At 40.8% G+C, this 27,349-nt stretch overlaps 1 protein-coding gene across 5 annotated transcripts; it reads right to left on the reverse strand.

Moving 5' to 3' along the window:
* Nucleotides 1–2,203: 2,203 nt before the first annotated feature.
* On the reverse strand, nucleotides 2,204–21,685 carry LOC143040425 (uncharacterized). Of its 5 annotated transcripts, none has more exons than XM_076211512.1 (5): nucleotides 21,542–21,685; nucleotides 21,197–21,363; nucleotides 17,443–17,572; nucleotides 12,854–12,949; nucleotides 4,338–5,953 (listed from the first exon to the last, which is right to left on the reverse strand). In XM_076211512.1, exons 3-5 carry the CDS (start codon nucleotides 17,524–17,526, stop codon nucleotides 4,481–4,483), a joined length of 1,653 nt encoding a protein of 550 aa, XP_076067627.1. In that variant the 5' UTR covers nucleotides 17,527–17,572; nucleotides 21,197–21,363; nucleotides 21,542–21,685; the 3' UTR covers nucleotides 4,338–4,480. The 5 variants fall into 5 exon arrangements, with proteins under 5 accessions (XP_076067630.1, XP_076067627.1, XP_076067628.1 ...); XM_076211513.1 differs by having other exon boundaries at nucleotides 21,586–21,658; XM_076211515.1 differs by lacking the exon at nucleotides 12,854–12,949 and having other exon boundaries at nucleotides 2,204–5,953.
* Nucleotides 21,686–27,349: the final 5,664 nt, after the last annotated feature.

Raw genomic sequence — 27,349 nt, forward strand, 5'->3', positions numbered from 1 at the left:
TAGTCCTCAAATCTCACTCTGAGGTCCTGCTATCTTCTTAGTAGAGAAGTGAGGAGAAGAGTTCCAGGACATCGAAATGTAATAGATGACAGGTACTGGATACTTGGGGAAACCTTTGCTCTTCTTGGGGTAGATAGAGGGAGGAGGTGAATGGGCTTGGGGTGATAGTTGTGTTGGACTGGAGAAGGTTGGGATTTTGACAGGAGGCTCTTGTCCTCTTTCCTTGAGATTGGAGGGCTGTGGGCATTGGGGTGGGCGGGGGGAGATGATTAATGGGTTTGTGGACTGGAAGGAGCAAGGTGTTGTACAGGATTCAGTTTGTATACTCTCAGCACCTTTTCTGAAAAAAAAGAGGGAAAAAAAACAAAAAAAAACACTTCCCTCACTCTCTCACCTGAAAACATCATCAACTGGGGGCACAATATGCCAGGGAGGTCATTGCTTCACTCACATGCCAGCACCAGTCCCCATGGTCTCTCCGAGCAAACTCCCATGTAGATACCCTTCCCACTCCAAATAATTCTCGACAGGCTCAATCAAATTCCCCAAGCATTGCATTCTGTAGGCGTCCCCTTTGTCATCTCCATTGAGGATGGTCTCTTGCAGAGACAACCCTGTGAGTAGGATCAACACCAGGGAAATGTGGCACATGACCATATAGCCAGCATAGATGTTCACGAATTATGCTGGTAACTGGCCTAGTCCGAGTCTCACAGTACAGTCTCTGGTCTGATACGAGGCCATTCCAACGATAGCCCATGATTCACCGAAGGCACTTAGTACCAAAAACATCAAGACGCCTCTTCAAATCAGCATTCAGTGTCAGTGTCTCACAGCTGTACAGCAAGACAGGGAATACAAGTGACTTGAAGATTCGAATCTTGGTCCTCCTGCATAAATAACAACAATGCCATATAATCCAAATGAAAGAGTCCATAGCACCATGGGCAATGTCAATCCTTTGAAATAATTCCTGACATGACCTACCACTGTTGCACTGCACTACCAAGGTATGTAAAGTTTTCCAAGACCTCATGTCCTTTCCACATGCATGGACAGACTGAACTTTGTCATCTAGTAAGCCCCAAAACTCCTGGACCTTGGTCTTGGTCCTGGAGGCCAAACGGTCTCACTTCAGGTGCAGTGACTCAAAAGCTGCAACCAGGACCACCAACGACTCCACAAGAAGGATGGCATCATCAGCAAAGACAGTCATTAACCTTAGTGTTACCAACAGATGCTTTGCAATGACATTGATCAACACCTCTGTTCAATATCCAGTCCATGCAGGTGTTGAAAGTGTTGTTCCTGAATTAACAGGAAAGAAGTTGGACACATCTCTGCCATAATTTACAGCACTCTGTCCCAGAGTATGAATGAGATTCAAGTCAATAATCCTTGCAGGAATCCTATGAATCAACAGAGCACTCCACAATGCAGTAAAATGCCTTTTTGAGATCAGCATTAAATGTATGAAACCCATGTTGAAATTCACATCAATGCTCCACAATAATACAAAGCACTAGAATCCGATCAATTGTTGACTTACCTGGCATGAACCCAGACTGTTCAGGCCTCTGAAACTTAAGCAGATGTGATTGAACCACTGATCTATATAACACCTGGATAGCGTATATGGGCCGTGGGCTGCCCCAGGAGTGAGGCCAGCAGGCGGAACATGGCCGCCATAATGGAAGTACCAAAACAGCTAGTGTGAATCGCTCCGCCGGTCATTATAACACCATTTTTAGATCAGTGTCATGGGAGCTGTCGTGTTACTCTCGTGGCCTGTGATCCAAGCATGATTGGGTATATAATGGCCACACAATTCGTCCCTGCTGGGCCCTCCATGTACATACATACATACATACGTACGTACATACATATACAAGGTGTATATCAAAATAGCATCATCACAATAAAACAATATATTGATATTTATTACCTCTGGCAGAAATAACCATTTATATACATAAACTTGTGCATGTACAGTATATGGATGAGTTGGCATTGACAAATTATAATTCCAGTATATATTATAACTTCAAGGGAATGTTACACAGACAACAAATGGGATAATGATATATAGTCAAAATATTATAGGGATAATAATAGATCTATACTAGCATTTAACGGAATAAATATCCCTATAACATTTGATTACTGTACTGCTTATCGTTATTGGTGCTTGAATAAAAAAAAATTTGATAACTCCTTCCTCACTTTGACACCGGTTACTTTTTGAGAATACAATTTGGAGATATGATGGAGCCTGATTTTGCAGAAGCACGTGACGATACACTTGATCAAATTGACGATGAGGTTAGAATCCGGGGTTGTGTCGATCATGTGGAAAGATAGAGAAATTGCCATATCTGTGATCTAAATTGTTTCAAATAGTAAAATATCGTATTAAAGTGGTGAACATGTAAGGGGCCATTCAAAGAGTATGTAACGCTGGGGGGGGGTGCATGGTAGATGCGATGCGTTACGAGGATGTGGGGGTGTTTTCAACAGTGCTACGCAATGCTAATAATGGTTATTTATATTCATTTATTAATTTATGTCATAAATTATGCACTGAAATAGCATATCCTTAACAGATCGAGCAATAAATATCGAGCAAAAAAATCCAAAAACATCATACCATGTTTCATTCTTTGATGCAATCGTAAACAATTTCACACAGGACAAATAAAAATGAGTATGTTTTGGTGAGAAGTCAAGGGGGAGGGGTGTTTGCCGGATCTGGCCTACACTTGATGGGGGTGCCGAGTTGTAATTAGTTGTAATCAGTGTTATGTAATACAGGGAGATGTAACACCCAGTGTTACGCAATGTTACATGAGGTGGGGGGGTGTCGAATTTCACCAGAAAAAACGTTACATAATTTTTGAACGGGCCCCGAATAGTAATTCAGCCCATCTAATATGAATTCCTCACACTTCACAATATAGAAAAAGCCTACACATGTAATCAGGAAGAACAACTGGTTCTATACAGCTACACAGCTCTGGACAGCGTTTGAGCCTTATAAGATATTTTTAAATGATAAATATCTATCCTGCTATTGCCACGATTACATTCGTGACAAATGGGTTGCTGCTAGATCTCTATTTCTTACGATAATAAATACAAAGCATTAACATGACAACACCTAACAAAACAGTTGGTGGGCAACATTTTATGGCTCCTGATGGCCACATCATTTGTTGATGGGTATCGGGATGTTTTGGGTAATAAAACCTTAATTTACTTACGAGTGGAAGGACTGCTCACATCCACCTTTTCTCCGGTTGGTGCAGTTGAATGCAGCACAAGTTGGCATTGTAAAATGATCGTTGAATATGTATATGGGAGCGAAAGCTGCCGAGAACTGTAACTGTATCAGATCAGTGATCACGTGGCGCGACTTTGTTTTGGTACTAACATCATGGCTGCCGCCGACCTCATAATCTCGACAGCGATCCGTGATCCAGTTATATCTAGATCAGTGGATTGAACCCATGTCAGCAATAGATGGGCAAGCACCTTACCTGGCACACTGAATAATGTAATGCCAGTCACCTTTCCCCTTCCAGATAGGGATGACCAGACCTATTTTCCAGTCAGAGGAAATGTTACTGGACTGCCACACAGCATATAGTACCACATGCAACCCACGGATCATGGTCTCACCTCCAGCTTTCAGCAAGTTAGCACTGGTGTTGCAAATGCTTATTGCCTTTCCACCCTTAAACTTACTCATAGCCTCTTTGACCTCTATCAGAGAGGAAAGAGATTTGTCTATCAGTGGATCAGGAACTGCCACCTGAACACCATTTAAGGGAAGCTGTCTGCTTGGAGGGTCACCCACGAGTAACTGCTGAAGTCCTCTGTAAGGGACACCTTCCTAGCCTCCTGGTAGGGGGAGTTTCACAACACTGAACCAAATCATCACACACCTCACATTTCACTGACTGGAATCTCACAGACCCACAGCAGCTGACAGCAGTCCTTAGTCCCTTTCATAGATCTTCCAGACACAGAATATTACAGTTGTCTATGCTGTTTTAGTGTATATGTCAATGGCTTGTAGTAGGAGAAGGAAGGGAGGAGCTGCTGGATATCAGTTCTCCTCATGTGAGAGGGTCAAGGATGACAGAGATCTCAGACCTGTCCAGACTGAATATCAGCCCCTTGGGGCTGTACCTCCAGATGGAGGCAAGTGTTGATGGATTTTGAAGATGAGAACTAGAAACAATTGTTTCTGACATCCATCTTGCATGACCATCACTTTCCTTCCTGTCACTGGTCATTTCCATTTAAATCACACAAAAAGGCTACATTGATAAATATTTCTTGGTTTCAGTTTCTTATTAACTTTATTGGTATCAATTAATCTGGTTACATAAAAACATTTATAAACATATTACACATGCATTTCCGTGTGCCTATTGGGATCATCTTTCTGAACAAAGGACTGTGGACACTTGCTGCATTATTGGTATGGCCTTAAATCTGAATGGTTTCTGATGTGGATTGTCAGAGAATCACTTCGAGCAAATGCAGCATCACACAAGGAACATTTGAAAGGCTTTTCTCCAGTGTGACTTCGATGGTGCACCTTCAGGTAACTCAAATTCCTGAAGGAGGAACTACAATAGTCACATTTGTACGGCTTCGCAGGTTCGTGGGTCATGATGTGACCTCTGAGATTCCTTACCTTTAAGAAGGTTGCCTTACAGAGTGCACAAGAGAAGGGCCTCACCTCCTCTGGGTTCTCCTTCATATGCTTATCAATATGCATATTCAAAGAGTTCTGGGTCTCGTATGTTTTCCTGCAGAATGGACACCTGAGAGGCCTATCCACAATCATACCTGTGTTTTCCTTCAGGGACGTGCTTATGATTCTATCTATTTGGGTCTGTTCTTCTGTAGCAGTCTTCCTCTGATCTGAGAAGATTACCTCCCTTAAATTAGACATTTTTTTTGAACAAGATTTTGAATGACATAAAAGCATCTTGCCTATTTTAAAAGCCACACCACAATAAGTACACTGGAATGGTTTCCGATTCAATAATCTGTTGTATGATGGCCATTTGGTTTCAATATTTACTACAGAATCAGTTTCCTTTTCAGGGTTTGTGAGGTCAGTCTCTTCCATTTTGCAAGATTCAAGGTGACTTTTAAATCTCTCAATTTTTGTAAATGTAAGAGCGCAAAGATCACACTGAAATAAATTCTTGTCCTGTATTCTGCTGAGCTCTGAAGGTGTCTCTGGCAAAGACTCCTTACTTTTTATATTTTCCAATGGCTGGTTTGGTAAAGGTAGACTGGTTTCTGTCTTCAATGATGTATCTATATTTTTGTTTTTGCCAGGATATATCTGTGGCCACTTGCAAGCTCTAAGGTGACTCTTTAGAGCAGTCAACTTTTTAAAAATACGATGGCAATTATCACATTTGATGGGCTTACCCATTCTTCTCTTGCAAGCTTTACTGTGACTTATTAGAGCCTGTTGTGTCTTGAGAGTTAAGTGGCAAAGACGACACTGATGAGATTTTAAATGTAATTCACTCCTTGGCTCTGAACTTGTATCTGACAAAGTTGCACTGTTATCTCTACCTCTGAACGTCTGATCCTGTGCTGGCAAACTGGTAGCAATTTTCACTGGTGAAGCGGCCTTGTTTTTGGGCTTTGAACAACCAATCCTTGCCCACTTACAATATTTAAGGTGACTAACCAGAGCACAAGCTTTCTTGAAAAAACAAAAGCAATACCTACATTGATGGCGCTTTATTGATGTCTTAGATAGGGAGGAATCTGATCCTTTTTTTTTCCAAGTATGTAACTTCTTAATAGAAACATTTTGTGATATTTTGCTTCTCTTTAACATATGTGAGCGGTTGGAAAGTTTTTCTTCTTCTTTTAGGAGTTCATCATAGAGAGTATTCCCAAGCAGAGACTTCAGCTGAAAGTAAAACAACAATCCTGATTAGATTAAGGCCACAGAACTGCTAGATTAGGATAACAAAAAAGATTCTATTGATATTGTAACACCAGGTCACTCTCCTACCTTTGTATTACTGCCTATTCTAACCTGATCTGCCTTTTACACAAACCTTTTTATATCTATATTTATCAAATTCTGGTTATTTTCATTGTAACCTATTGTAAAACCACAATGCTCCCACACACTCTCTTAATCAGCACATACTCATACAACCACCATGCTCAACATAATACATACATACATATACCAAGGCTTTTTCCCCCTTACAAGGGAGGTAGCCAAAAAGGAAAAGGCATAAAATCATTCCCACCCATTCCATCCCTAAATACACTCCACACCCCCTCCACCCTCCCTCTTATCTTAGCACCTCCTGGATGACGGGTCATCCCTGCACCTTGTCCACTGCCCTGGGTCAGAAACACTGTTGCAAGACACAGCACATCCACAGCAAGGCTGCTTCATTAAATCGGCGACCCCCCTCTGTCCCCCCATGCATAAAAGGAGAAGACGGGGAGAAATCCCTTCGGGTTGCGTCAAATTTTGCTCACACATACTACCTCATCCCCCCACCCATTCCACCTCAGGCATCACAACATCATCCATATACAACCATTCTCCATTCACCCGTCTTCTGTCCTCTCCCGTTCTTCCTCAACAGACATTCCCCTCTTCCCCAAAGCCCCCTTCACCCCATCCATCCACCTCATCCTAGGACGTCCCCTCATGTTCACTCCCTCCACATCTGCCTTCCATACCTCTTTTACTAGTCTTTCTTCACTCATTCTTTCCATGTGTCCAAACCATCCTAATACTCTTTCATCAACCCTATATCCCAACTCCCTTTCCACCCCTGTTCTCCTCCTCACCTCCTCATTTCTCACTCTATCTAGCCTAGTAACCCCCATCATACTTCTCAGACACCTAATCTCAAACACATTCAAACTCCTTCTCTCTTCTTCTCTTATGTTCCATGTTTCTGCCCCTTCAAAATCACAACAGATTTATATTCCTTCTCCCTGGATAATGGGGCTACACATGCACTCCCTTAATCCACTTGGATAACTGTTTACCATAGACACACATTGAACAATCTCACTAGTTAATTTACAATCTCTACTCCATTTGTGGAGACAAAAGTGAAAGGTCCTATACAATCAAGTATGGTGGGACAAGGTTTGGTTGAAAAATAGGTTGGACATTCTGGGGGGGAGGAGTCATGCTATTGACTAGAAAGGACCTAAATGTATCAAAGGCAACAGAAGGAAAAGACAATGTGGATTTAGCCGTATGAAAAATAGAAGGTTTATTGTTGTATATGTGCCACCAAAACTAAGACTTGGACTGACAGTGAACACTCAAAATTACTAGGAGATTCAAAGAATGAATTAACTGAGACACTGAAATATGGAGAAAATATAGTAATTATGGGTGACTTTAACGCAAAGGAAATAAATTGGGAAGAATTGACAATGGGAGGTGGAGAGGAACTCTGGGGCAATGTTTTACTGGATATGACCATCAATTACACACTGACTCAATGGGTTAAAGAAAATACTAGATTTAGACAAAACGAAGAACCATCAAGACTAATTTGATATTCACCTCTGAACCTGAAAGGTGGAAGAAATAAACTATATAACACCAATTGGAAAGTGACCACATACTAATAAAGATCGAACTTGAGGAACAAAATGTTGTAAGATGGAACAAGAAACATGGAGAAGGAAGATTAATGTACAACAAAACTGACTTTGTAAAACTTAGGAAAAAAAAATCAAAATGCCTGTTGGGAAAAATTTGCAAATTATGAAACAAAGATGGAAGAGAAATGGAACATTTTCAAAGAAATTTATAAGGAGGGAACAGACAAATATGAGCCTAAACAGAAAAGGGAGTACATAAAGTGCTGGTATAATAGAAAGTGTAGTAATGCTAAAGATAGAAGAGACAAAGCTTGGAAAAAATGGAAAAGAGGGGGGAAAAAAAAGAGGAAAAAAGAGGAAAAAACTATGAAAAAGATATAATAGCAAAATGCAAAGATCAACCTAAACTATTTTACAGATATGTAAATGACAAACTAAAAGACAAACACAAAATAGTGAAACTGCGTGAAGGAAACCAAGAGTACACAGATGTAGAAGTGGCTGAAGTAATGACAAGACACTTAAGTCTGTATTTACAATTGAAAGCTCACAATTGTGGGATGAGAGTCATCCAGAAGGATCCCTTAAAATGAAAGAAATAATGGTGACACAGAAAGAAATAAGGAACCAAATTAGGAAACTCAAATGTCAAAAAGTCACATGGGCCAGACGGAATAGCGAACTGGATATTAAAAGAATGCATTGATGAACTCACAGATAATTGACACAAGATAATTGACTTTTCACTCAAAGAAGGAAAAATACCACAAGACTGGAAAAATGCTAATATTGTACCAATATATAAGGGAGGAAATAAAGAAAATCCAACAAATTATAGACTGGTATCTCTTACATGCACAGTGGCAAAAATAGGCTGATGTTATAAAAAATAAATGGGCTAAACACTTGGAAGAGAACAAAATATTAAACCCCAACCAATTTGGATTTAGAAGTGGAAGATCACATACTACAAACTTAATATGCTTTAACTCAAGATTGGTAGACATAATACAAGAAAGAGATGGCTGGACAGATTGTGCCTTCCTGAACCTACAAAAGGCTTTTGACAAAGTGCCACACAAAAAACTAAGAAAAACTGAAGCAATTGGTAGAATACAAGGAAAATTATTAGAATGGATAAAAGACTTCTTGGAAGGAAGAAAAATGAGAGCGATACTTCGAGAAAATAACTCAAATTGGGTAAACATGATAAGTGGAGTCCCCCAAGGCTCTGTGTTGGCTCCGATAATGTTTACTATTTATATGAACGACATGGATGAAGGAATTGAATGCTATATAAACTTCTTCACAGATGATGCAAAACTATTGAAGAGAGTGAGTAACAAAGCAGATTGCAAATCTTTTCAGGAAGACCTGGACAAAATCTGGAATTGGAGTAAAAAGAATAAAGTGAATTTCAACATTAAAAAATGTAGTATAATGGAATTTGGAAAAAGCAAAAATAGAATATACAGTTGTATAGACACGGTAAAGGAAACATGGACTGGAGGTGAAGCTTTATTCCTGACGTTTCGTCTAACGACTTTCTCAAAGTCGTTAGACGAAACGTCAGGAATAAAGCTTCACCTCCAGTCCATGTTTCCTTTACCATGTCTATACAACTTGTTCACATGGATTTTCATCAGAATATACAGTCAATACAAAATTGGAACAAAAGAAGTTACAAAAGTAAACTCGGAAAGAGACCTAGGAGTACATACATACATATACCAAGGCTTTTTCCCCCTTTCAAGGGAGGTAGCCAAAAAGACCTAGGAGTAATCATTTCAAATGACATGACACCAGACAAACATATAAACAAAATAGTTGGAGATACCTACAACTTAATAAGATCAATGAAAGTAGCCTTTGACTACATGGACGAGGAAATGGTGAAGAGAATACTAGTTACACTAAGACCAAAATTAGAGTATGCAGCATCACTATGGACACCCAATACATACATACATACATATACCAAGGATTTTTCCCCCTTACAAGGGAGGTAGCCAAAAAGGAAAAGGCATAAAATCATTCCCACCCATTCCATCCCTGAATACACCCAGTACTATAAAAAAAACAACAACTAGAAAGTATTCAAAGAGCATTAACAAAGATGGCACCAACACTTAGCAAGTTGACATATGAACAAAGATTGGACAAACTAAACTTATTAACTCTGGAGCAAAGAAGAGAAAGAGACAATTTGATAACCATTATGAAAGGGATGGAAATCTTTGATAGGGATGATCTACCTAAAAGGGACAGAAGAAATATAAGGGGACACAAGAAGAAACTTAAGAAGGACAGTTACAGAAGAGATCTGAAAAAGAACAACTTTCCACACAGAGTGATAGATACATGGAATAAATTGAAAGAGAAAACAGTGAGTGCTAAAACTATACATGACTTTAAGATAGAACTGGATGCGGAAAGATACAACTGCGGGTCTCTATGAGCATAGCTCTTCTGCAAAATACAACTAAATACATACATACATATATATATATACATACATAAATATACCAAGGCTTTTTCCCCCTTCCAAGGGAGGTAGCCAAAAAGGAAAAGGCATAAAAACACTCCCACCCATTTCATCCCTAAATACACTCCACACACCCCCCTACCCTCCCTCTCATCTGAGCACCTCCTGGATGACGGGTCATCCCTGCACCTTGCCCACCGCCCTGGGTCAGAAGCAGTGTCGCAAGACACAGCACATCCACAGCAAGGCTGCTTCATTAAATCGGCGACCCCCCCTCTCCGTCCCCCCTTGCATATAAGGAGAGGACAGGGAGAAATCCCTTCGGGCTGCGTCAAAATTTGCTCACACATACTACCTCACCCCCCACCCCCCTGCCCATTCCTCCTCATGCAATCACAACATCATCCATATACAACCATTCTCCACTCACCTCTGTCTTCCGTCCTCTCCCTTCCTTCCTCAACAGACATTCCCCTCTTCCCCAAAGCCCCATCCACCTCATCCTAGGACGTCCCCTCATGTTCACTCCCTCCACATCTGCCTTCCATACCTCTTTTACTAGTCTTTCTTCACTCATTCTTTCCATGTGTCCAAACCATCCTAATATTCTTCCATCAACCCCATCTCCCAGCTCCTTTTTCACCCCTGTTCTCCTCCTCACCTCCTCATTTCTCACTCTATCTAGCCTAGTAACCCCCACCATACTTCTCAGACACCTCATCTCAAACACATTCAGACTCCTTCTCTCTTCTTCTCTTATGTTCCACGTTTCTGCCCCATACAGTGCTGTTGGCACAATCACTCCTTCATACAGTCTCCTCTTTGCATCCATTCCTAAATGTCTATTCCTCATTACACTCTTTAATCCACCAAGGCATTTACTTGCTTCTCTCAATCTACATTCTACCTCCACCTTCACTCCACCTTTTCCTGCTACACTTGCACCCAAGTATCTAAAACTATCCACTTCCTCCAGTCGCTCTCCCTTAATGTTCACTTCCAGTCTACTGCCACTTTCACCCCTTGTACATCTCATCACCTTACTTTTACCCACATTTATCTTTATCTTTCTTCTATCACATACTCTCCCAAACTCTGCCACCAGCTTCCTCAATCCCTCCTCCGATCCTGCCACAAGCGCAGTGTCGTCCACAAACAACAGCTGGCTCACCTCCCACTTTTCTCCATTTTCTTTAACCATCTCCAATCCCTGACCCACTACCCTTGCATTCACCTCTCGCACCACCCCATCCATGTATAAGTTGAACAGCCAGGGCAACATAACGCATCCTTGACGAAGTCCCACCTTTACCTCAAACCACTCACTCTCTCCATTTCCAATCCTGACACAAGCTCTACTACTCTCATAAAAACTCTTGACAGCTCCCAGAAGCTTTCCTCCTATCCCATAAATCTGCATAACCTCCCACAGTGCCTTTCTGTCTACCCTATCATAAGCCTTTTCCAGATCCATAAAAGCCCAAAAAACATCCTTCCCCTTTCCTATAGCTTTCTCACATATCTGTCTTACCACAAAGATCTGATCTACACAACCTCTACCTGTCCTAAATCCACACTGTTCCTCACCAATTACTCCTTCTGTTCCTCTCCTAATCCTCTCAATCAAGATCCTCCCATAAGCCTTCCCAACTACACTTAACAAGCTAATCCCTCTGAAACTACTACATTCACACTTGTCCCCTTTTCCCTTGTAAAGAGGAACTATACAGGCACTCCTCCAGTCCTCCGGTACTCTAGCCTCTCTCCAGCAAACATTAAATAACCTCACCAACCAGTCCACCATCACTTGACCTCCCTTTTTCAGACATTCTGCATGGCATCCATCCAGACCAGGTGCCTTACCTGCTTTCATCATTTTAACAACTGCCTTCACCTCATCCTTCCTTATTTCTCCTCCATCCTCCTCACTCATCACTCTCATTTTCTTCGCATTTCCCACTGCAGCTATCTTTCCTTCCCTATCCTCCTTCACATTTAGCAACTCCCTAAAATATTCTGCCCATCTTCCCCTTACTGCCTTCTCTTCCATTATCATCTCTCCATCTGCACCTTTTACCTTTTCTTCCCTACTTGATTCGCCTCCTCTTCCTCTCTTAATTTCTTTCCAAAACATCTTTTTATTACTTTCAAAATTTTCTGTCATACTCTTACCCCATTTCACATCTGCTCTCCTCTTTGCAACCTTTACCTTTTGCTTTACTTCTCTTTTCTTTTCTTTGTACCTCTCATATGACTCCCTCGTCCTCTTTTGTAACCAATCTGTGAAAGCTCGCTTCTTCTCTTCTACAACCTTCTTTGTTTCCTCATCCCACCATTCACTACCCTTTCTTCTATTTCCCCCTGTCCTTCTTGTTCCACACACCATCCTTGCACACTTTATGACTCCCTCCTTGAACCATCCCCATTCCTCCTCCACACCCATCTCTACTCCATCCTTTACTCCCTCCCACTCCTCCTTCAGCTTCTTTCTGTGCAAGTGTGTGTGTATGTGTACTAGCATAGGACAAATGCGCAAAGAAACTAAAATCCTCCCCATAAATCACATGAATATCATAGGTACACAATTCTATGCTAGAGGTTAACACCATTCACCCATCTCATATCTTACAAGCACTACCAGCTCAATGGAGAGAAATGGAAAAAAAAAGAAGCAAGCAAACAGTATCAAGGGTGCTACTTCACTCATTAAACATCTACCACTATACTCACCAGGGCAGCAGCCTCTTCCTCCACTTCAAGAATGAAGTCCTTTATTTCCTTACATATTGGGCATTTGCAGTCTTTGCTGTTTTTATGGAGCTTTATCTGACAATGACAAACACCATTACCAAAATTAAATCAATATACCCCATATGAAACAGTCTGAACTTAATCCAACAATATTTAAGGAACTTTAATGACATTCCTACTGACCTGAATTATTTCTTAAAGGGTTTGTGTAATCTGAATGTGTATGTGTTTCTGTGTGGACATTTTGTGTGGTATAGGTGGTGGACTGTTATGCATTGTGATGCTGCTGATGTAGTTTTTTTTTCTACTGGTGGCACTTGTGAAATGTACTAGTGTGAATTGTGTAAAGTGTTTAGGGTTCTACAATAATATTGTGCTTTTGTCATTTTTATGTGGTACTCTACAGACTAATAATGTAATATTCTTGTAAGGTTGGAAACTAATCTCCACTCAAAGAAATTTGATCACTTTTAACGTTTACTATTCCTTTCTAAAACCCTTCTTTACCCACTCTTATGATTCCATCACTTCAGCACAATATTGACTCTGGAAAAAGAACACCTGGTTAGCAATGAAATGTGCAAAGTAAAATGCAGTCAGTGCTTCAGGGGCTGTGTTTTGGTACCCTTGTACACCAGAACCACACATAATTTGTCTATGCTAAAGTAAAACTTCTACTCATAAATCAATAAGTCAATCTGTTCTTCCAGGTCTTCCTTCTGACAACCAAAAGCTCCCAAGTAGCTGGCAACTAGCCACTAAATTGGTCCCACTAGGAAGAAATATTGGATTATCCAAGTATGGCTAGGGTGGGGCAGTGTACTATGAGGTGTTCTGTCTTCCCAGTGTGGTGGTTGCATCAGGCACAGATTACTTATGTGGCTAAAACTATTTTGTGCTAGTAATATTTAAGTCCATTTTCTCAACCTTTCCTATGCTCCAATGACCTCCCCCTGTTCCCCCCAGTGCTCTTATTCTCAGTCATGTGTATCACGACTTTTTACTTGAAAAAGCTGTAACAAGTGAAACATACCAATAAAGGCTCCATCATCACATGGTGTTTACTTCAATAGACTTGTCAGCAACAGCCATTTCTTACACATTCCCTTTTACCAAAGGCCCCAGATCCCCTCAAGTTCATTCCATCCACACTATTTCTACTAGTCATTATAATTCAGTCATTATTTCCATGTACCCAAACCATCCCAGTATTCTTAGATCAACCCTTGCTGTCTTACTTCCCACTCTCTCCATCCTTGTAACCTCCACCATACTCCCATTTCATCTCAAACACATTCAAATTCCTCCATTCTGCATCCCTCGAACTTCATGTCTCTGTCCCATACAATCTCATACACACAATCACCCTTCATAAAGTTCTTCTTTGTGTCCACTCCTAGATACCCATTTCTCATCACACCTTTCATTCCTACAAGATATTTATTGGATTCCCTAACTCTAGTTTACCTCCACCCCAACTTCTCTATTCTCTGCCATACATGACCCTAAATACTTTAAACTATCTACTTCCTTGTGGCAGGAAAAGGTGGAGTGAAGGTGGAGGTAGAATGTAGATTGAGAGAAGCGAGTAAATGCCTTGGTGGATTAAAGAGTGCAATGAGGAATAGACATTTGGGAATGGATGCTAAGAGGAGACTCTATGAAGGAATGATTGTGCCAACAGCACTGTATGGGGCAGAAACATGGAACATAAGAGAAGAAGAGAGAAGGAGTTTGAATGTGTTTGAGATGAGGTGTCTGAGAAGTATGATGGGGGTTACTAGGCTAGATAGAGTGAGAAATGAGGAGGAGAACTGGGGTGGAAAAGGAGCTGGGAGATAGGATTGATGAAAGAGTATTAGGATGGTTTGGACACATGGAAAGAATGAGTGAAGAAAGACTAGTAAAAGAGGTATGGAAGGCAGATGTGGAGGGAGTGAACATGAGGGGACATCCTAGGATGAGGTGGATGGGGCTTTGGGGAAGAGGGGAATGTCTGTTGAGGAAGGACGGGAGAGGACAGAAGACGGGTGAATGGAGAATGGTTGTATATGGATGATGTTGTGATTGCATGAGGTGGAATGGGCAGGGGGATGGGGGGTGAGGTAGTATGTGTGAGCAAAAATTTGACGCAACCCGAAGGGATTTCACCCCATCTTCTCCTTTTATGCATGGAGGGATGGAGAGGGGGGGGGGTGTCGCCGATTTAATGAAGCGGCCTTGCTGTGGATGTGCTGTGTCTTGTGACACTGCTTCTGACCCAGGGCAGTGGACAAGGTGCAGGGATGACCCATCATCCAGGAGGTGCTCAGATAAGAGGGAGGGTGGAGGAGTGTGGAGTGTATTCAGGGATGGAATGGATTTAAATGATTTTATGCCTTTTCCTTTTTGGCTACCTCCCTTGTAAGGGGGAAAAAGCCTTGGTATATGTATGTACTTCCTTCAGCCTCTATCCTTTAAGTCTTCAAACTCACTGCCACCTTCACCCCTTGTTCCCTTCATCTTAATTTTATGTGTATTTATTTTCAGTTTTCTCCTATCTCATACCTTCTTGAATTCTGCCACTCCCTTAAACTTTCCTCTAACCCAGACACAAGCAAGTGCCATCGCAAACAACTGGTTCACCTCCCACTTCCCTCCACTCTTAGTTACCATCTCCAATCCCCTGCCCATCACCTTTGCATTTACCTCTTGTACCACCCCTTCCATATACATATCTAGGTGGGGCAATGTTACTAGCGCGGTCCCCCAGGGCTCAGTTTTGGGTCCCTTGTTGTTCATTATGTACATAAATGACTTAGACGATGGGATAAATAGTGATGTTAGTAAGTTTGCGGACGACACTAAAATAGGACGCCTAATTGGGTCAGGAGACGACGTAGAGATTATGCAGGATGATCTTAATAAATTGTTAACATGGTCGGAGAAATGGCAAATGAACTTCAATATCTCTAAGTGTAGTGTGTTAAACGTAGGGCTACACAACCCCAAAAATAGATACATCTTAGATAACACGTTTTTAGAAAAATCTGAGTGCGAGATGGACTTGGGAGTTCTGGTGAGTCCAGACCTTAAAACCAGGAAGCCGTGCATTAGTGCCAGAAGTAAAGCTAACTGAGTATTAGGTTTCATTGCTAGGACGGTAACAAATAGAAGTGCAGAGGTAATTATTAAACTCTATCTAGCATTAGTTAGACCCATCCTTGACTATGTGGTAGTTTTGGTCTCTGTCCTACAGAATGGACATAAATTCACTAGAATCAGTACAGAGAAGAATAACCAAAATGATACATGGACTCGGAAATTTGCCTTACGAAGAGAGGCTTAGGCACCTTAACTTACACTCTCTGGAAAGACGCAGGGTGCGGGGTGATTTAATAGAAGTGTTCAAGTGGATCAAAGGCTATAACAAGGGAGATGCAAACAAGGTCATCATATTAAAACAACAGGGCAGGACTCGCAGTAATGGGTATAAACTGGACAAATTTAGATTTAAGAAGGAGATAGGCATGAATTGGTTTACTAATAGGGTGGTTGATGAATGGAATAAACTTAGTAACCATGTAGTAAGCGCTGAAACTATCAGTTGTTTTAAAAAACGATTAGACAACTTTATGGATGGGGACGACAGGTGGTGATGGATACGGAGCTGCCTAGTGTAGGCCTTATGGTCTCTTGCAGTCTCCTTTATTCTTATGTTCTTATATTGAACAACTGTGGTGACATTCCACAAACCTGGCACAGTCCCATCTTCACCTGAAAACATTCAGTCTCACCATTTCCAACCCTAACACAACTCATATAAAAACTTTTTACTACCCTTAACAACTTTTCCCCTAACCCATATATTTACAACACCTCCATGTCTTCTTATCAATCCTATTATATGCCTTCTATAGATGCATAAAAGCCCAAAAACACCCTAACCTTTAGCACAAAAGTTCTCACAGATCAGCCTCACTACAAAAATTTTATCTACACATCCTCTGCCTTTCCTAAACCCACACTGTTATTCCCCCAATCACTCCATCATTTTCCTTAATATAGTTTTCTCAATTAACACCCTCCTATATGCCTTTCCAACTACACTCAATAGACCATTCCTTTTTTCCTTTGTAAAACAGGAGTATTCATATATTCTGCTAATCCTAAGGCACATTCCTTTCCCTTGGGTACACATTAAATGAACTCACTAGCCAGTCCACTAACAGCTCCTCTCATTTTAAGACACTCAACATGATACCCGTCCAGCCCAGACAACTCACCTGCATTCATCACTTCCAGTGCCCTTCAGAACTAAGAGAAAAGGGGAATATGGGTGTTCAATGGATACAGGATGGGAAAAGGGTGGGTGCAGGATGCTACCCATCTCCTTCATGAGGAGGAAGAGACCTCTTTGCATATGTATGTGATGTGTCCTTTAGTTTGCATGTGTGTATCTAATGCCAAAATAATTGTCCTCATCTTAAATATTCATTATAACCTCAGAGGCATGTTAAGTGTTTTCTCCTCAGAGAATCCAGGCAAAACAAATGAGAACATATAGATATTAAGATGTAGAAACATACCTTATCTGCTACAGGATTACCAATCTCATAGTCATCCTCCCCTATTTCCAAGTCTTCTTCCTCTTCTTGCATTACTTTTCCCATCTAGTCCAATGAGGGTCACGGAGAACACTTTCACTTATCACATGTACTGAAATTATTGAAATCCTTTTAAGTCTGCTTGTTATAATTACATTTTGGTCCTAACATGTGCAACAATGGAGAAAAAGAACTAAATAATCAGGAATTTTATCTATGTACCAAGGCCCTCTCTCCCCTTATGTGGGAGGTAGCTACCCAATGTATGTACCCACACCACTCTCATCCTCCATCCACTGTTCCCCTTTCATCTTAACTCCAAATGGATGAAGTCGCCCCTCTCTCCTGCCCACTGCCTGGGTCAAAAGCAATGCAACAAGAAACTGAACATCAACAGTAGGGCTGTTTCGTTTACATAGCAACCTTCCCTCCTCATCCCCTCATGAGGATAATAGAGAAGACAGGGAGAAATCCCTTCTTTGGGCTGTGTCAAAATATCATCCATACACAACCATTCTCCACTCACTTCTGTCCCCTGCGTTCTCCCTTCCCATCTCAACACATTCCCATCTTCTTTAATGCTCCCTTTCACCCCCAACCATGCATCTCATTTTTGGGAACAATTGTAGAATTTTCCCCCACAAGCACTTGGGGTGGAGGTTGTACAATTGGATGTTACTGGGGTGGACATTCTAAAGTTGATTATGGCAAATGATGCATAACCTAACATTCTACATTTGATTATGGCTTATGATACCTAACCAAACCTAGCCTATGTTAGGGTGGAGAGTCTACAGTTCATCAGGGCCTTGTTATTTGCTTACTTGGTTTACTTGGTGTTATGCTGAGGTTGATCCCTCTCAGTCACAGTGATCCGCCGCTGAATCCGGTTTTGGCGTCCCTGCTTAGTAGGTCCACTTGATCCGGGATGGAGTTTGAGGCTGCTCAACAGATGGCTGTGTCGCCTGGTACCGGTGGTTCTTCAGGTAAGGTCATCAAGTACCTATCCAGGCCAGCCTTAAATGTATCCACCGTGCAGCCTGTTATGCCTCTTACTTCTGTAGGGAGTGCACTGAAGATTTTTGGTCCTTCATGCCCCAGGCTGGCAGCAAGTAGAGTCTTGATTCGCTCTGGGGCTCAGGTTGGAAGGGTTCTTCTTTTGCACTTGCACCCTGTTCGTTTATTGTACTGTGTTTGTAGTGTAGAGGAGTTTGTGGGGTCTGGTACTTGATTTTCCAGAACCTTCCACAGGTAGATGGCCCTGTATCATTCCCTCCTCCCTTGTTGGGAAAATAGTCTGAGTTCCCTGAGGCAGTCCCAGTAATTTAATTCCCTCATCCCCTGTATCTGCCGGGTGAAGCTTCTTTGTACTGCTTCCAATCGCTGGATTTCTCCTCTTCTATGGGGTGACCACAATTGGCTACAGTAATATAGTGTGGGTTGGACTAGGGCCTTCCAGAGGGTTAGCATAACCTATGGTTCCCTGGATGAAAAAGTCTGGAGTACCCAGCTTGCCATTCCCTTGGCTTTCCTTATTGTTTTATCGATGTGGTGATGAAAGCTGGCATCATCACTGAGGTGAACTCCCAGGTATTTTACACGCATCTTTGGGGGGATGACTAAGTCACCCTTGGTATGCAGAGCAGTTTGCAGCTTTATGTCTTGGGATGGACCACATCTCAGCATTTCAAATTTTCCCTTGTTAAACTGCATGTTGTTTTCTGCAGCCCAGGTGTACACTTTGTTGAGGTCCTCCTGCCGGTGGTCTACGTCCTCTTCCCTGGTCACTATGTGACTGACGTTTGTGTCATCAGCAAAAGAGGTGAGAACTGAGGAGCCTATGTGTGTGTCGATGTCACCCAGGTGGATGAGGAATAGGAGTGGACCCAGAACGGAACCTTGCGGCACTCCACTAGTTACTGCGGCCTCTTCAGATTTTCGGCCATCCACTGCCACTGCTTGTGTCCTCCCAGTGAGGAAACTGGTTAGCCAGTTTCCCAGTTTGCCTCCAATTCCTAGGGATCTGATCTTGTGAAGCAGGATGCCATGATCAACCTTATTGAAGGCCTTGGCGAAGTCTAGGAACACCACATCTACGTTTCTTCCTTCTGCCAGGTTTTGTAGGAGCCAGTCGTAGTGGTCCAGTAACTTTGATAAGCAAGAGCACCCTTTTTTAAACCCATGTTGGGTTTTGTTTAGGAAGTTGTCTTCCATATACGTGGCAACTTTGTCTTGCACACATTTCTCGAACACTGGTGATACGAGATGTAAGTGCTGCTGGTCTGTAATTTTGTGGGAGGCTCCTATCCCCTCCCTTGTAGATGGGGCTTATAGTGGCTTTTTTGAGGTGGGCTGGGACCACTCCTTTGTCCAGAGAGGATCTCCATAACATACTTGGGTTGTGCTAGGGTTTCTCTGCATTTCAGAAGCATGATGGCTGGCACTCCATCTGGTCTGGTGGCTGAGTTCGATTTGAGCTCCTTTATGCTGTTCTTTATGTCATCCTTCATGAACAGGTCTGTGAGGTGTGGTGACTGGGGGTTGTCTGTTACAAAGAATGTTGTGGGGTTGCTGACAACTTTTGATGCTCTTGGTGTACTGAATACACATTGTATTGTTGCCTCACCACTTCGCATGTTTCTTCCGGATCTTTTGTTAGTGTTCCCCTGTCTGTTTTTAGAAGGCCAATCTGAGTTTTCATTTTTATGTACCTCTTGCAATGGCTGTAGAAGTATTTTGGGTTTTGTTTGATGTTTAATGTTGCCCGACTTTCTTCATTTCTCCTTTGAGATACTATCTGTTGTTCAATACCAGCTATTTTGGCCCTGATTTGGCACTCTTTTTCTTCACTTTTTCCTTTATTCAATTGTTTGTTTAAGGACCTTCGTTTCTTTATCAGGATTCTTCTCTCTCTCAGTATGGTGTTATATCGAGGGCTTCTGTTTCCTTTTAGTGGGATAGGGTTATTGCAGATTTCTAGTAGAGTTTTTATTAGGGCCTGAAACATGTCATCTGGACTATTCCCTTCGATGATCCGGTCCCAGTTTACTTCACCAAGTCTAGCATTCACCTCTTCCCACTGTATGAAATCACTGTGGAAATTGAAATGCCCAAGGTGAGTATCCTCCAATGGGGATGACTTACTTTGTGCATTCCCTGTTTTCATGTAGGTGGTGTTCACAGTGATGAGATTGTGGTAAGAGAACATCGTTTCTTCTACGTGATAGTTGCTGAGGATATCCTGATTGTTGGTGAAGAAAAGGTCGAGGATATTATTTATCCTTGTTGGCTTGGTTATCAGCTGTGTGAGAAATCATGAAATGCCCTGTCAGTTAGGTTCAGCAGGAGTTTGGCTTGGACTTGATCCTCCACTGTTCCTCCCGATATGGTACCTCCTGGCCACTGTATAAATGGTATATTAAAATCCCCACACAGGATGATGTCTGGCATTGCCATTGGTGTTTGTAGACTATCTAGTAAGAGGTCTATCTTTTCTATCTCTCTTCTGAATTTTTCAGTGTCACACTGAGGTGGGCGATAGCATTTGATAACAATAAGGTTGAGTGAGTTTATAAGTAGAGCTGAGTTCAACTTGGCATCTGTATGTCACTATGTCATGTGTAAGGAGGGTCTTTGTTTCTCATGACTGTGTGTGTGTTGCCTGTTGGTTCATGCACTATTTGTGAGTGTGTGTGTTTTTATGATGTCTATAAAATTTTCACCTTTAAGAACTCACCTTAAGTAATGGTAACTGGATAAGAATTTAGACCATATGGCATATCAAGAAGTTGATCCGGTTCTCAGAGGGTCATCAGAGGTGTTTTCAGCTGTCGACGTGACTGCGACTGCGTCAGTTCCGTTTAATATGAAAATCTACAGCTATATATAAATATATTAACCCATCTGAAAAAAAAGTGGCGGCATGGAGAAATATGCTCTTGTTGGGCTGTTACGATACGCAACGACCACTGATGAGACAAAGTCGAAAGGACAATAAGTATAATGATAATCACAAGGTTCATTAACTCTAAATTCCTATTATTTCTTACAAGATATGCGTATTTTCAACTTGCACTCTCACCTCTGTTATATCAAAATTTCATAGTGCGAAACATAAGAAATTACTGTAATCAGGTCCACCGTGACCTCAATTATTTGGCAATAGTGCCTCTTCCACCCATTCGTAAACACAACGCACAATAGATGCCTGTAAACAAAATTAAGATGCGAAGCGTGATGCGTTGCTTTGCTGAACATTTTAGAATTAATTCAATATTTGTTAACCAACTTCTCTTTTGATCTGTTTAAGTGCCTAGTTTTCCTCTTCAAAATGGCAAAAAAGAATATCCTTACTTTCATAGCCTATTTCTTATGGCGTATTTCCACCCTGCAAATAACTCTCCAATACATTCTCACGAGGGGGAGTGGCGCAGGAGGGGATAGGAGAGTGAGTGTAAATTATCAAAGCATCGTTTATAAATGCAATAACTGACTGCGTCGATAGTGGCTACAACAGAGAAATAAATTTGAAAAGCTATATAAATCGTTAGTTCGTCCACATTTGGAATATGCTGTTTCCGTATGGTCACCGAATCTCATTAAAGACATTGACAGACTGGAAAAAGTACAACGGCGAGCCACAAAACTGATTCCAAATATCAAAAATAAATCATACGAAAATCGACTAAAACACATGAATCTGTTTTCCCTAAAAAAAGCGTAGACTCAGAGGTGACTTGATACAGGTCTTTAAGATTTTAAAGGGAATTGACAACATCAAAAGTGACCAAAATTTCCACATTGAATGAGAATCAGACAAGAAACAATGGTCTCAAACTGTCCGGAAATAGATTCAATTTGGAAGTAGGTAGAAACAACTTTGCCAACCGTGTAGTGAATGAATGGAATAAACTTCCTGCACAGGTAGTGCAATGTAGTTCAGTTCGAAGCTTTTAAGAATCATTTAGATAAACACCTAAGCAAGATGCTTTAATGATTATAATTTATTTTATATTATTTGTTTTTGTTTTGTTATCATTTGTCTGTTTGATTTTCATTTATTATTAGTTATATGTCAATTTATTATTATTTACTATTTACCTGCTTGTTTATTATTTAACTATACCTATGCATTTATTTATGTATTTTATTTGTTACTTACATTATTATAGTTTTTATTTATTATTTTATTATTATTGTGTTTTTTTTCGCATCCGACCTACATATGGACCAAAAGGTCTCCTGTCGGCATGCTCCGCCTTGTAATCCTTTGTAAGGAATCACCAGCAGCATCATATCACTCCTTTACCAGAGCTTCCTCCAAGCTCTTCAGTAGTTTCCCCAACTACCTGAAGAACACCACATCCTGTACAGTCAAAGTATTAAAAAGACGGCTGGATGTCTTCCTACTAGAAACAGATGACACAGTGGCCTCACTACAACAGGCTGGTACATCGTTTACCATTTCACTGGTGGCAACGTGGCCAGGAAGGAAATGGCGTCAGCTTCTGTAGCTGAGGCGTATTCGCCGAGAGCTTCACAAGGTATAATGATTTGTTCGAGATTTAGATAACTTTTTGTTGCTTTAATCTATATGTACCCTACTACGCGATTTCCTCCTTTACAACCGCTTTATATTGTAATTATGACAGTTGATTTTGTTTCATTTCTCCTTTCCTCACGTTCTTGAATCTAATTATTTTATAATTCATATTTTCTTTACTTAATAGCCTTGACTGTTTAAGGTGTATTATCATTAGTTCATTTCAAAATACACCAAGAATGATGTAGATTGATGGGATGAAAGGGCATTGGATGCAGTATAGATGTACATCAAGCTGGGAAGGAAGAGGGCAAAGGATAAGTGTAAGTGGAGAGTGTCTGTGGGTGGTTAAGGATTTGACACTACGTAGTCGAAGGGATTTCCTTTGTTATTACGTCATCCTTTTCAGTACTTCACTACTATTCCAGTATATAATAAGAAATATTCATCCTGCACCAAAAGAGTGACACAATAACATTTTCTTTTTCTTGATCAAAATCAAAGGTAGAAAAAATCCTGTACTATCAACAGACAACGTTTTAGGACTAATTTTACTATACACGAAATATTACAAATAATCATATAAGGTTATTACATCAGGTATGAAATAACACATAACTACCTATGAGGGGTGCGAACAGGGATGATCAAACGTAGGCTTCTTGTTTTCGAGAGTATTTTAATTCAGCCGGGCTGGATAGCCGGGCCGATAGTGGAGAGACTCAATTGACTCTATTAAGGCCGGTGCGTTGTAAAAGTGGGCAATGAATCGACGGCAGGAACGGTGTCCATACGTCCTGGCTTCTTGATCTCTAGTTCTTTTAATTAACGAAAAGCGCGTCCTTTACCTCCTCGCTCGTGACGCCAGGACCCCGCGTGCAGTTAGGTGAAACGGCGGCAACATATCAAGTTTGAAGAGAGGCCGGGGCGTCCATCCGGGATGAGGTGAAGGACGTTTCACTTCCATCTGCTCTCACAGCTCCACGTATCTACGTTGCAGCACTTATGCATACATCATTTTTGCATTGACACAATAACATTACAGAGAAAAAATATATGCTTATGTTCGGTATACATATACAAACAAAAATTACATTATCACTCTCACGCTAGGGCGTGACAATTTGGTGTGTGTATATATATATATATATATATATATATATATATATATATATATATATACATATGTCAAAGTCTAAATAAAAATATTCTTCTAAAAAACGCTGTGGAAGTCGGGGACAGGTGGTATTACGGTGACACTTTGTCCTAAAAATATTCTTGAAAAAGCGCTTGGGTAAGTCGGGGTCAGGTGGTATTCTTCTTCGCGTTCCTCTTCTTCTTCTTCTTCGCGTTCTTCTTCTTCGCGTTCTTCTTCTTCGCGTTCTTCTTCTTCTTCGCGTTCTTCTTCGCGTTCTTCTTCTTCGCGTTCCTCTTTTTCTTCTTCGCGTTCTTCTTCTTCTTGTTGTTCTTCTTCGTGTTCTTCGCGTTCTTCTTTGCATTCTTCTTCGCGTTCTTCTTCGCATTCTACTTCGTGTTCTTCTTCGTGCTGGGGATCCCGTGTTGGGGTTCCGTCCCGTGGACGAGGCCGAAGGGGAAAACGAGGGATTAGAGCGTGGAAAGCTGCGGCCGTAGGCCGCTGTTTGCGTAGCCAAGCCCGCGGCTTATATATATATATATATATATATATATATATATATATGTGTGTGTGTGTGTGTGTTTGTGTGTATGATCTCCCTTCGATGCCTAGCGTGCATACACGCGCACGCTAGGAATCGAAGGGAGATTATAACATTGGAATATATAAAAGTTTGGTCGTGTCGGATGGGCGACGCGACGAGAGACTCCGGGTTAGGCTTTTGTCCGCGCAAGTGTTTCTTTGCTCAAGCAGAGGGCTTCAGGTAGCATTCACCCGAGGTGCACTGAGTCTATTCTTTGCTAAGGGGCGTCGCCAGGAAAAGTTGGTGAAATTATATATATATATATATATATATATATATATATATATATATATATATATAGATATATATGTATGTATTTGTGTATAAAGGGGAGCTATTGCCATTGAGCGCCTTAGGGAGATTCATTAGTTTTTATGTTGCGGCTCAGGAGGTATGTATTGAATTGAATTGAATTGAATTTTTGAATTGAATTGAATTTTATTCGGATACAATCATACATACAATAAGTACAATACATACAAGACTCAATATTATACACAGTATATATAATTGTACATCCGAGGATGGCACAGAAAGTCAAAAGACTTATTTCCACTGTGGTCCTCATATTACAATTAGGAAAGGATTATCATAGAAAAGCTAGGTTATACGAAGTGTAAATTAGGATTATAAGAAGTGTAAATTAAACATATAAACTATTTTCTTCAGAGAGAACAGTGTCTAAAAGATAACATTTAACTGATTTTTTAAAACTACTTTTAGATACAATTGATTGAATGTTGGTCGGTAAAGAGTTCCAAGCAATAGCACCAGTGTATTTGAAAGTACTTTTCCCTAACGAACTATTAAACCTAGGTACAATGACAGATGACCTACTAGAACGAGTTCTCAGGGAACGAGCATTTCTGACAAGTGTAAACGTATCTGACAAATAACTGGGACAAGAGTCGTTCACAATTTGGTGAACATGATTAAGCTTTAACTGAGCAACACGTTTCTCAACAGGTAACCAATTTAACAGTTTAAAATGCGTATAATCTAGATGAGTACGTGGATGAATTTTCAAAACGGTCCTGATTAGTTTGTTTTGACATATTTGAAGATTACTCTTAGATTTTTTAGATAGGTTGCTATACCAGGAAGAACAAGCATAGTCAATATGACATTGGACCAGGGCTGAAGCTAGTAACTTCATTGTCTCTACATCTAGGTATTTTTGTATTCTTGCCAAAAATTTTGTTCTGGAGCTGACCCTTTTAATTATTTTTTGTGCCATAACTTCTCCCGACACATTTTGATCAATTTCGGTTCCAAGATATTTGACAACAGACCTAGGTTGAATACTAGTATCATTACATTGGATATTGAAGTTGGGAGCATTTTTGAGTTTTTGATTGGAGCCAAAGAGAATGGATTCTGTTTTACCTAGATGTAGAGACAATTTGTTATCCAACAACCACTTGCTGACATTCAATAACTCTTCACTGAGTAACGTCTCAATCCTATTTACATCTTTGCCAGAAACTAGTAAGGCTGAATCATCGGCATACAACAGCAGTTTACAGTTCACAGCAGCTTTCATGTCATTCACATACAAAAGAAACAACAGCGGACCTAAAATGCTACCCTGTGGGACACCACATGTTATTTTTGCTGCTTTTGATGTTGAACCATTTACATTCACAATCTGTTCTCGACCTGTTAGATAAGACCTCATCCAATTAACAACATGGGCAGGAGACTGACTTATATGTTGTTTTACCTACAAACCCCACCTGGCAGCAGGGTGCCAGAATCCATACCCATACCCACTGCCCCGGGCAGTGGGCGCTCTTCTAGCTGCCGGTCATGGTTGTGTCGAAGAAATAAAAACTTTGAATATCTTGCCAGTGTTTCACTTGCTTGTGTTTCACTTAACCACGCCGAATTCCTCTTCTCACCACCACAGGAACACCTAAATATGCAGCATTAGAAACACGAAGAAGAGACATAGGAATATGTAGTATAAAAACGAGGATAGCAGAAGGGAGACTAAAATATGTAAAAAGCACAATACGGAGAAACTGATTTATTAAAGAATATATGGGAGGATGTAAGTGAAGACAAACTGCAAATGGAACAAAATAACGCAAACATACTCGTATATGAGTGAAAATGGTGTAACAACACAAGGGCTAATAACATGTAAGTGAAAGAAATAACGAACAAAATAGACCACTAAAGTGCAAAGAGGAGGTGAAAAAGAAGGACTGCAGATATGTAAAGAATTGAAAGAAGAAATAACGGAGGAAGATTGCCATAATAATAAACCAGATTCAGTAATATGGCATAGATCAAGAAGTAACAGCTTACCACTACGGAGAAGAATAAATCACCAGAAAGAAAAGAGAATGTGCAAACTATACAACAGTGGGGAGGAGGAAGACCTAATACACTCCATACTACACTGCAAGAAACTAGGAGAACTAAGGAGTAAAAGTAGATTTAAATCAAAACAAAAACAACGATAAAGGTAACAGTAAGGAAATTCTTATTCGAGAGATCAAATGTAGAACGGAAGATATTTACAAACCATGGAAAGTAAGAGAAAATAAGATAAAGGAAGCGGAAGTAGTATATGGGAAAAAAAAGACTAAACTGAAACAAAATCGAAGCGCTTCTCAAACAT

This window comes from Oratosquilla oratoria, chromosome 28 (assembly GCF_046742065.1).
Source record: "Oratosquilla oratoria isolate Oo_2021 chromosome 28, ASM4674206v1, whole genome shotgun sequence".
In the NCBI taxonomy this organism is placed as follows: Eukaryota; Metazoa; Arthropoda; class Malacostraca; order Stomatopoda; family Squillidae; genus Oratosquilla; species Oratosquilla oratoria.